This window comes from Cebus imitator, unplaced genomic scaffold (assembly GCF_001604975.1).
Source record: "Cebus imitator isolate Cc_AM_T3 unplaced genomic scaffold, Cebus_imitator-1.0 Scaffold38, whole genome shotgun sequence".
Taxonomy (NCBI): Eukaryota; Metazoa; Chordata; class Mammalia; order Primates; family Cebidae; genus Cebus; species Cebus imitator.
The window spans coordinates 3,339,479-3,350,741 of record NW_016107353.1 but is presented as its reverse complement, the minus strand read 5'-3'; the positions used below and the strand labels follow the sequence as shown (position 1 = coordinate 3,350,741).

At 45.6% G+C, this 11,263-nt stretch overlaps 1 protein-coding gene and 1 non-coding gene across 3 annotated transcripts in view; both read right to left on the bottom strand.

Annotated features, from left to right (window-relative positions):
- Window positions 1-3,364: 3,364 nt before the first annotated feature.
- MFSD4A (major facilitator superfamily domain containing 4A) overlaps window positions 3,365-11,263 on the bottom strand; it is a 33,982-nt gene continuing 26,083 nt past the window's right edge. For both annotated transcript variants that reach the window (XM_017525455.2, XM_037737361.1), the window contains exons 8-10: window positions 8,067-8,137; window positions 6,676-6,796; window positions 3,365-5,522 (exon numbers count right to left, since the gene is read on the bottom strand). In XM_017525455.2, coding sequence (XP_017380944.1) covers window positions 5,467-5,522; window positions 6,676-6,796; window positions 8,067-8,137 — 248 coding nt within the window. In that variant the 3' untranslated portion in view covers window positions 3,365-5,466. The remainder of the gene's footprint in view (window positions 5,523-6,675; window positions 6,797-8,066; window positions 8,138-11,263) is intronic.
- Window positions 10,699-10,805, bottom strand: LOC119470732. Its single transcript, XR_005199698.1, has one exon. It is a non-coding gene; the product is annotated as a U6 spliceosomal RNA (small nuclear RNA).

Sequence of the window (11,263 nt, the reverse complement as noted above, 5' to 3'; positions counted from 1 at the left end):
GGGGTTTCACCATGTTGACCAGGATGGTCTCGATCTCTTGACCTCGTGATCCACCCGCCTCGGCCTCCCAAAGTGCTGGGATTACAGGCTTGAGCCACCGCGCCCGGCCTGACACTACTTCTTTTGAGAAACCTACCTGTGGCCAGGCATGGTGGCTCACGCCTGTAATCCCAGCACTTTCGGAGGCCAAGGCAGGCAGATCAAAAGGTCAGGAGTTCAAGACCAGCCTGACCAACATGGTGAAATCCCATCTCTACTAAAAATACAAAAAATTAGCTGGGTGTGGTGGTGCGCACCTGTAATCCTAGCTACTCAGGAGGCTGAGGGGAGAGAATCGCATGAACCCAGGAGGCAGAGGTTGCAGTAAGCCGAGCTTGAGATCATGCCACTGCATTCTGGCCTGGGCTAGAGTGTCTTTTTTTTGAGACTCTGTTTTGCAAGCACTTTCTGTCTTTATAGGTACATCTAATGACAAACCAATATCCTAATATTGGGTAATTTTCCAGGGTTCGCATTATCAGGTAGGAGATAATCATTAACAGTCACACGATTTCATATTAATTGTTGCTACAAAACACTGCACTTACTGGATTACACCCTATAACTGCAGGGAGTCTATGAAAATGACTTCATTTTATTGAAAAATGAAGCAGGAGCAGGCCGGGCACAGTAGCTCACACCTGTAATCCCAGCATTTTGGGAGGCCAAGGAAGGTGGCTCACTGGAGGTCAGGAGTTCAAGACTAGCCTGACCAACATGGTGAAACCTGGTCTCTATTAAAAATAAAAAATTAGCTGGGCATCCCTGTAATCCCAGCTACTTGGGAGGCCGAGACAGGAGAACTGCCTGAACCTAGGAGGCGGAGGTTGCAGTGAGCCAAGATCGTGCCATTGTACTCCAGACTAGGTAATGAGAGTGAAACGTGAAACTCCCTCTCAAAAAAAAAAAAAAAAAAAAAAAAAAAAAACCACCCAAAAAAAAAAAAAAAAAAAAAAAAAAAAAAAGAAACCAGAGCAAACTCAAACAGCTGTGCCAGTTACCTGACAAGCGTTGGTGTTAGGAGGTTATTGGAGTATCAGAGTCCATTGGATGGTTCCCATGTAATTTTTTGGTTTGTTTTGGGGTCAGCCTTGCTGTCACCAGGGTGGACTGCAGTGGGGCAGTCGTGGCTCCCTGCAACCTTGAACTCCTGGGCTCAAATGATCCTCCCACCGTGACCTCCCGAAGCACTGAGATTAGGGGTGAGCCACCACCATGTGTTTTGAGTGTGTCACCATCATTAACCGAAACTACCTTCTCTAGTCAAGGTCACCTTACATGTTGCCATATCTGGTGGTTGACATTCGGTGTTCATTGGGCCTTGGCAGCACTGATTACTTATTCCTCCTTCTTGAGATACACTTCATGTGCCCTCCAGGAAATCACATTTTCTCCTGAACTTCCTGTTTCTCTGGCTTCTCTCATTTGCTCTGCTGGGACTTGTTCTTTTTCTAAAACTCTAGATGTTGAAGAATCCCAGGGCTCAATCTGACCATCTCTACATTCACTCCGTAGCTTGTGTCATTTTAGTCCCATGACTTTAAATACTTTATGTATGTGACCACAAAATTTGTATCTTCAGGCTCGACTTCTCTTTTAAACTAGACTTCTATATCTAACAGTCTTGACGTCCAAGATTGCATCATAAGATGATAATGTCCAAAATAGAACTCTGAATGTCTCCTCATGGTTTTCCAGTGTTAAATGGCTTCATCATGTACCCAGTCACTTAGGTCGGATTCCTTGGGGTCATCCTTGATTTTTGTTTTTCTCACCCTACACCCAGTCTATCAGCAAATTCTGTCAGTTTCACCTTCAAAATATTGCTTGAATCTAATCACTTTCACCACTTCGTTGCCATCAACATTGTCCAAGCCACCATCATTTGCTCAGTCTACTGCAGTGGTACCCAGCTGGTCTTCCCAATTCCATGCTTGCCCCACAGTCCCACAGTCTTTTTTCCATAATAGCCAGAGTGATACTTTACATATGTAAATCAGATCATGTCACTTGCCTGCTTACAACTCTCCCAGTAATCTTACATCACTCAAAAAAAAAAAAAAAAAAACTCTACATGTACCACGGCTTGTATGATCTGGCCTCTTAGCAACCACTCCCACCTCTTCCTTGGGACTCTTCCTCACTGCAGTTGAGCCACACCAGCCTGCTTGCTATTCCAATACCGTAAGCATATTCCAGCCTAAGGCTCATGTACTTGCTGTGTCCCCTGCCTGATAGGATGTTTGCAAGTACTTGGATGGCTTGCTCTCACATATCATTAATTTTCTACACAAATAGGACCTCCTTAGAAAGGCCTTTCAGAGCATCTTGTTTTTTTTTTTTTTTTTTTTTGAGACAGAGCCTTGCTCTGTCACCCAGGCTGGAGTGCAGTGGTACGATTTCAGCTCACTGTAACCTCCGCCTCCTGGGTTCAAGCGATTCTCCCATCTCAGCCTCTCCAGTAGCTGGGATTACAGATTACAGGTGTGCACCGCCATGCGCAGCTAAAGTTTATAATTTTAGTAGAGATAGGGTTTTGCACTGTTGGCCAGGCTGGTCTTGAACTCCTGCACTCAGGTGATCCGCCCACCTCGGCCTCCCAAAGTGCTGGGATTACAGGCGACAGCCACCGTGCCTGGCCCAGAGCATCTAGTGACATCCCCCATTCCCACCCCACTTCCTTGCTGTATGTTTCTTTATGGGGCTACATTAGCCCTCACCCTGTGGCATGTTACCTATAGTATTTGTTTGCTGTCTATATGTCTTCACCTGTGGTATAATCCCTGTGAGGCAGGAACTTCTGTCTCAGTCACCACTGGATGTCTGTATCTTAGTGCCTTGAACATAGCAGGTGCTTAACGAATCCTTTTGACTGAATAAATGAAATTCACTCGAACTGTATGTCAGTGTGTCTTCTTTTAGTGAATCAGATGTGCTTGATGGGTTAATTTCCATGCCCAAATAGGAGGAAAATCTGGGAACAGGGTGACTCCACAGGACTCTGAAATGTCGAAGTTCTTGAGAGGAAGATCATGAAGAAAGTCCTATTCGCTGTGTAACTGATTTAGAAGTGTAGTCTAAGGATCTATCTGCCTTTCCCTTATTCTCATTTTATGGGAATAGTGGCACGCAGCCTGTTATGAGAGGTTCTTTATTTATTTTTTCTTTTTTTAAAAAAAATCAGTTTCCTTTGTGAGACAGTTTTCTTTCTTCTAAAATATCAGCCATGGTATGAGAGGGACCTGTCTCTGGGGAACATGAGGCCATTTGTTTCTGAGTGTGTACAGAAGGATCAATCATTCTTCATAATGGATAACACACTTAATAAGTTTAAAATATTTTATTTTAGGAAAGGTACTCTTAGTTTTCATCTTTTTTTCTCTATTAACAAATGAGTCACAATCAACCTAGATATAGCCATTGATTCTTCTTTCTAAATCTGTATAAAAAGGATGTTTTCTTGAAAAATACAACTGCTTTTTCGTTGCCCAGGTCAGTCAGTCACTACGATCAGACTGCGTTTAAATTAGACTAGCATCTAATACTTTTGAGTATTTACAAACATAATTAAAACTAAGCTCCTAGACCAGCAGCTTTCGAAAAAAGTTGGATCTACTTAACTTGCAATCAATATGTACCAAACGTATGAATAATTCCTAAGCTGCTTATGAGGAGGTTTTAAAAATTACTAACAGGTATTAAGCAGTTTCTGTGTCAGGCATATTGTGAGTGCTTTATACAAATTCACTTAATTTTTTCAGAATTCCTTTGAGGTAGGGTAGGTACTTTTAGAAATCCCATTTTACATGTGAAAAAGTGAGGTTGGCAGAGCCTCAGTAACCTGCCCAGAGCCACACAGCTAGAAGCAGAGCCAGTGCTTGAGTCAGCTCTCTCTTTCCAGCCAGATTCCCAGCAGTCAGCTGTGGTGGTCACAGCTGGCTGACTGGACCAGGAAGAACGTTTTAGTGTCAGGTGTGCGAACCACAGCACGTGGGACAGGTTACCGAGAACCATGATCACTTAATTTTTAATTTATACGTGTACATTTGTATATACATAGAGAAAGTGCAGGCAAAACCATTAGACAGTTACTGTGACAGCCATTTGCTACTGCCAGCAGTCTCAGGACTGATCCCTGTCTCGGCTGGCAAGTTTGTGTTCTCCTTGTATCACGACAGGATTTGCTGTGGACAGGAGCTATAACTCCTTGACAAATACTGCTTCAGTCTACTGCACAGTTTGAATTGTTCAGTAGGCCCAGCTTTTTGTGAAAGAAAAGGCCTTGTCATGGTATAAAGAGTTTTTTTCCCTCTATAAAAGATGGAACATTTTTGTTAGGTATTTTCAGAAATTCTTAGTGCTATTTCTATACCTTTTATATGCTAGTCAGTGTCAGTAGAGAAAAAGGAACATCCATCTCATTCTCCCGGGCGATTTCTGGATCAGTTAGCCTTGATTGCTAGCGATGGTATGCTGGTAAATGTTTGACAGTGGGCTCTCCCGGATCTGTAGCTTTCGCCAGTGTTCGTGGTAATACTCCCACTTGGCTGATTTCAAACTACCAACATGCTATCACCAAGGGTGGGGCTGGGACGAGGTGCACAGCAGCACACCATCATATACAGTAATTCCACCACACAGGTACCATGGACATGAATTACCTCAAGAGCATCAAGATAAAATTAGGAAGTGATAAGCTTTCAATATTTCTTACCTTTGTTTTAAATGTAATTTATTTAATTATGTTTGTATGATTTAATTTTTAATAATGGCTGCATTTAATAACTAGCTGTCAAAATGAAAATTTTACAATCAGCTTTTCTAAGCTGGTATGAGCTAGCTCAGCATACCACTAAATTAGTGTACCAAAGAGAGCAAGATTCAACTTTTCCTTTTGGTGTTTGAGAATATAGATAAGCTACGGATGTCTGCAGCAGGAATTTAAGGGACTTTGGATTATTAAGTGAAAAGCACATAAATCTTTTAAGCATGCCAGGTAATAACTTGCAGCTTGTTTTGCATAAAATATATCTCCCTATATCAATGATCATGGAGGTTTACAATTTCAACCTATTTTTACAAACTTCGATGAAGAATGATCTCAAACCCAGAGTATGGCCCATGCGTGAGGCGACAAACGGAGTGAAGTGCGTGGCTGTCTCCTTCCTTCCCATCTGGGTATCTGGACAGCTCTTACCAACAGTCTGAACCAGGGAAGAAGGTAACTTGAGAAGCCAGGTAAACTTCTCATGATTTTGACCAGGTACCAAGCCTCAATTTAATCTCCTTTACCCAACCAAGTTTTAGTGGAGAAGACTTGAACAGTGATTGAGAGAGCGCCTGCACCACCACCCAGCTTTCTGAAACAGCGTGGTTGTGCTGGTGATCAAGAGGCTGAACGTCTTCTCTTGCCTCCTTCACCCAGTTTTACCTCTGGTAGGACTCAGCGTTTTCCATTCCAATTGATCTGTCTTGGGTAGGAACTACAAAAGACAAACAAACAGGTAGCATGTTTCAGCAGCTCTGATGAGCTGCAGCGATGATTCATTCTGAGGGCTTACCCAGGCTGTTTGTTTCTCTGCCATTCTGTGGCTCTAGAGGGAGCAAAATGAAGAAGTCAGATCCACTAGTTCTGGCAAGCAGTGGAGGCAGTTGCTTGAGACTGCTGTCTAGGTCTTGGGGAATGTGTCTGTCTCCCATGAATAAGGAAACCATTAAGTGTTATTTATTTAATATTCAGCAAATATTAATTGAACATAGGTCTGAAATGAAACTCTGCACTGCATGCCGAGCTGGACAGCAACCAGTACTGCTATCCCAGAAGTGAGGCTGTAGTTAGTGCTATTTTGGGGGCCGCCTTTCCTTCTGGGCCTTTGTACTGAGTGTTTAGAGGGTGGATATGCTCACCCACTGAGAGCGGATGATGGATGCCTGTTCCTTTAGTCTTTTTGTGATTATTTTCCTTTTTATAGAGAGGACAACGTCTCTGCCTGGGCACCCTCTCTGAAGAAGTGGCTCTGCACACAGCTGATGCAGTCCCTGGGCACTTTGAAAGCAGTAGACATAAGAGCAGGTGAGGCCTCAGAGTTATGAAAATAGCTTTGGGACTCTCCCTGCCTGGGGTCTCTAGAAGGGAGACTATTCTTGGGAGTGTCTCTGCCCCGAAGGAGCCTTTCTTTGCCACTTGGCCTGAAGGACTTCTTTTTGAAAAAAAGATCTGGACTAGAATCAAAATCCTGAACTGCAAAGAGATGGCCAATTAGGCCTTTGGGCTGAGTTCCAGCCAAGGAGTCGGGCTCTGCCTTTTGGCGCCCTGAGCCGGCTGGAAAGAGATTCTTGGCTCATGGTTCTGTGGCATGGTGGGATGCAGGAAGCCAAGTTCACAATCCATGCCCCTCTGCTAACGGAGAAACCATGAGTCAGCGAACCCAGCTCTTGCCTATCTTAAGAGTCCAGCACAGACAATTGTATGGAAAGCAGGAAGAGGGGGAAAGGAAGCTGTAGAAAAATAAACATTTCCTTGCATTTTACTTGGAACAGAGTAGCGTTTCTGGCACGTTAAGATCCATAGCATCTCCCCCGTCCTCCCCCTGCTCTGTTTTCCTCCTCTTGTGTAGAAACGGATTCTTTCCTTACCTGATGGGAGTCCAGGATGCATCCTGTGGAAAAACAGGAGCAAGATATAGAAGGTAAAAGCCAAGCAACCAAAGATCACGCCACAGACCAGGAAACTATAGCTGCCCTGAGCCTGGAATATCTGCCAAAGGGGAAAACACAGAGAGACAGACCATTAAAACTTCACGTGGAAGGTGTATTGGAAGAAGCAGCCCTCTCCATCCTTGGCTGGTTTTTCGGTCAGGTTGAGGCCCGTCACACCAAGAGATGGAATCATGGGGAGGAGGGAGGCCTTGGCCTTGTTTCAAGGTTATATGTCTGGAGAAGGCAGAAGTCCTACTCAAAGGCAGGGGCTCGACCTGGTCACCCCCTGCAGTCCCTTGTAGCTCTGTGTTCTGGAATCTTCTGACAATCTCTATCATCATTGAAACTCCAGTCATACTAGGTGTTTCTATACCCATAACCCCTAACCAGAACTTTACAGAGGACATATTGTTTTAACCTTTTATTATGAAAACTTAAAATGTGTCCAAGTCGTATATGGAGCCCCGGTGAACCCATCACTCAGCTTTAGCAATCAGCACCATTCATCTGTGACCTTCCACTTCTTCTCTGCACTAGGTTACAGCAAAGCAAGTCCCAGATATCACGTCATTTCAGTGAGGAGGGTATCGTGAGATGTAGCTCTTCCCCTCCCTCCAGCAGGGCAAAGGAGGAGGAAAGGAGAATCGAGTCACAGTGAGGGAGATTTTGGAGGCTGAAAGATCTAGATGTGAGGTCCTCTCTGTCAGTTACTGGAAGTGTGACTGACCTACGGCAAGTTGCTAAATTCATCTGAGTTTCAGTATCCTCTGTTGTAAAAAGGGGAATAATATCTACATTATAGTATTCAATAAAAAGTAGATGTTAGGCTTTTTTTCTCCTAGTGAACAGATGAAACATGGGTAGATTTGAAGAGAGCTGAAAGAGTTGGCCCTCGGTCAGGGCAGGAGTCGAGCAGGAAGCCGGGCCCTGCGCAGGGCTGCCAGAGGCTGTGAGAGGTGGGGTAGGGAGTGGTGGGTTCTGAAGGGATGGAAAAAGAACCCTCACTGCAGTTCCAACCCATCTCAGGCTCTGAAAGCTAAACAGCATTCCCACGGGCCCCCTCTGGCCCCGCTCCCAGACGAGGCTTGTGTTTGCTTTGGACGTTTCCATGCATCCGTTCACATCTCCAGATCCCACATATGGAGGCTCTGCTCTCAGGGCTGGCTCAGAAACGGAAACAGGTAACACCGGCACAGGGAGCCCTGCTGGCTCTGCGGGAGACTCAGGAAAGGGACAGCTGGAGTTCAGAAGGCCGCTAGCTGCATCTTCTCACCTGTCAGAGGAGTGCTCCCCAAATGCTCCCCTCTCCCCTACAGGCCCCCACATACCGAACCAACCAGCATCTGCAGCACCATCTCACCAACTCCTGCCCCCGTCACCAGCACTGTGGTTGCACAGCCTGACAAAAAGAGAAGGTTTGATTTGGTAAAAGCAAGTTAAAGAGACAGAAGTCAGAGTTACAATTCAGGTTGCTGGCCAGGCGCACTGGCGTATGCACTTTAGGAGGTGCGTCACAGCACTTTAGGAGTCGGAATCGGGAGGATCTCTTGAGGCCAGGAGTTCAAGACCAGTCTGGGCAACATCACAAGACTTGGTCTCTACAAAAAGTAAAAATTTAAAAAATTAGCCAGGCATGGTGTTGTGCATCTGTAGTCCCAGCTACTTGGGAGGCTAAGATGGGAGGATCCCTTGAGCCCAGGAGTTGGAGGCCGCAGTGAGCCCTGATTGCACCAATGCACTCCAGCCTGGCTGAGAGTGAGACCCTGACAAAAAAAAAAAAAAAAAAAAAAATCCAGGTTGCTTCTGGGAAACCTCTGGAAGATGCAGAAAGGACTACTTTGGATTTCACAGACATGAGCTTGTAACTTTGCTTTGGGAATGCCTAGGTCTTATGGTCATTTTGTCCCTTCTTTGTTCTGAAACTTTCAATTGCTCATCACTATCTCAGGGTAAATCCCAAATTGCTTAGCCCTGGCATTCAGAGCTCTTCCCAACCTGACTACTACCTACCTTTCTAGAAAGATTTCTTGATATCCTGAGGCCAGCCCTCTGGTGCAGGCAGACTGGTGTCTTTGCTGTCCTGGCATTGCACTGACCAGCCACATGCCCTGGTGAATATGGCAGCATGGTGCAGATCTTCAGAGCCCAGTCTTCAGAGTCAGACCTGGGTCCAAGCCTAGCTTGTCACCTCCTAGCCATGTGACCTTAGACAAGTTCTCTAACTTCTCTAGGCCTTGGTTTCCTTCTCTGTGAAATGAGCATCACGCCTCCTTCACAGAGTTACTGTGTGGGTAACTTGATGTAAGCCATGCCAAGAGCCTGGCATAGGACTGGCACACAGTCAACTCAAAACCAGCCCAACTTTCTGCACAAGGCCTTCAGCACTGCCTTCAGAATGAAGCCTAAGGGCTTCCATGCGGTTTGCAGGGCCCCTTAGACTCTGCCCCTGCTGACAGCTCAGGCTTCTGTCCCCCTTCCCCACTCCTCCAGGCTCCAACACACACCTCCACTCCCCACTGAACATTCCTCCTCCTCATCTTTTCTGGTAAATTACCATCTTTTTTTTTTTTTTTTTTTTTAGACAGAGCCTTGCTCTGTCACCCTGGCTGGAGTACAGTGGCTTAGCCTCCCAAGAAGCTTGGGATTATAGGCATGCACCACCACGCCTGGATAATTTTTGTATTTTCAGTAGAGATGAAGTTCCACCACGTTGACTAGGCTGGTTCCCATTTATCTTTTAGGTCCTAGTTTAGACTTCTGTCAGCAATCTTCCTCCCTGGTCCCCATGCCTGGATGGGTTGCTCCTCCTTTGTGCTGTGACATCACCCTGCACCTGCTCTCACCACACTGTCTGTTGACCAGCCAACCCTCCCCACTAGGCGGGAAGCCCAGGAGAGGGTGGCCTTGCCTTGTCATATAGATCACCGGCATAAACCAGTGTTTAGTAGCACGGCAGCTGACACATAGACACCTTTTTTAATTTTTTTAATAAAACAGTTGTCATCATTGTCTACTCTGGACTTCACATTCCTTCTAGCTCTTTTAGCCTCACTTACGTTCAGACTTGTCTCTGTGCCTTTGCTTTCGTTCTGCCCTACCCTGCCCAGGAATGCCTTTCCATTTCCCTCTCTGCTTTTCTAGATTCCGGGCCAGCTCACATCCAATCCCCTCTATGAAGCTACTTTTATTTAAATCAACGCTGATCACTCACTCCCTTCTCTGAATTCTAGCGGCATCCAACTGTCTGTTCCACTCATGTGTTTAAAAAACTTTGAGGACCACTGGGTTCTGTGCTAGCCACTGAAGATGGTCAGGTGAATACTGAGTCAACAAGACATGGAGTGCCTGTGAGCAGCTTTGATGCTAAGTCAAGAGCTTTACATTTTTTCTGATGCACAAAATAATCCTAAAAGGCAGGTATTTGCATCCCCATTTTACAGGTGAAAAAACGGAGGCTCAGAGAGAGGAAGGAAGTGAAACTGCACAAGGTCATAAGGCCAGTAACTCTGGAGGCAGGACTGACAGGTGTGCTGTTGCCTTCACAGCCCATGTTCTTACCCTGGTCCTTTGCTGGGGTCATATTATTTAGGAGAAGAAGCAGATAACATAGGTACAAAAGTCTTGAGATGGTTCAAACATGAGATGGGGACTATGTCAAAGGCACAAAGGGGAGGCACACCTTTCCAGTGGGGATCAGAGAAGCTTCCTGGAGGGGGACACTTCCTTGAGTTGGGTCTGGAAGGAAGAGCAGGCAGATAGAGTGGTGAGATGGAGCAGGGAGGACGTTTCAGGTAGAGGGTTCACCACATGCCAAAGTAGGGAAGTACAGAACAGTTTTTGTGCCATCAGCGAATAGCATGTGATTCCTGGCTAGGATGCAGGCTTGGGGGAGAAGCAGGGAGAGAGAAGGCTGGAGAGAGAGACACTCCATAGGTAGAGCTGGAGGTTGTGATCAGCTCTGTTTTCTGGGAACACTTTACACGTTTGCACATCATCCTTGAACAGGGGCCAGGCTAATCATCTCTGTGTTGGTCCAATTTCAGTACATGTGCTGCTGAAGTAAGCACAGCCCTGTTTTATAGTGTGGAGGGCGGCTTAGTACACGGTCCTCACCTCTGGCTGCACATGAGAATCACCCAGCAGCTCTGGACCAATTGCATCAGACCCAGAGGTGAGGCGCAGTCACTGGATTTTAGTACCAGAGCTCCAGGTGATTTTAACGTTCAGCCAGCTGGGTTAGATGGAGGCAAGACTGAAAGACAAGGAGACAAGCCAAGACCCATCAAGGAAGGGATGGAGGTAATTAGAACTTGGGAAAAGCTAGGTACCGTTAACGAGTCCAAGCAGGTCAATGAAGATAAGGACCTTAAATTAGGCAGGGACAGTAAGAAATGAAGAGGATGGGTTTGAGTGATCATTTGCAGGTAGAATCAATCAATAACACTTTTTTTCTTTTCTTTTCTTTCTTTCTTTCCTTTCTCTCTCTCTCTCTTTCTTTCTTTTCTTTCCTTTTTTTTTTTTTTTT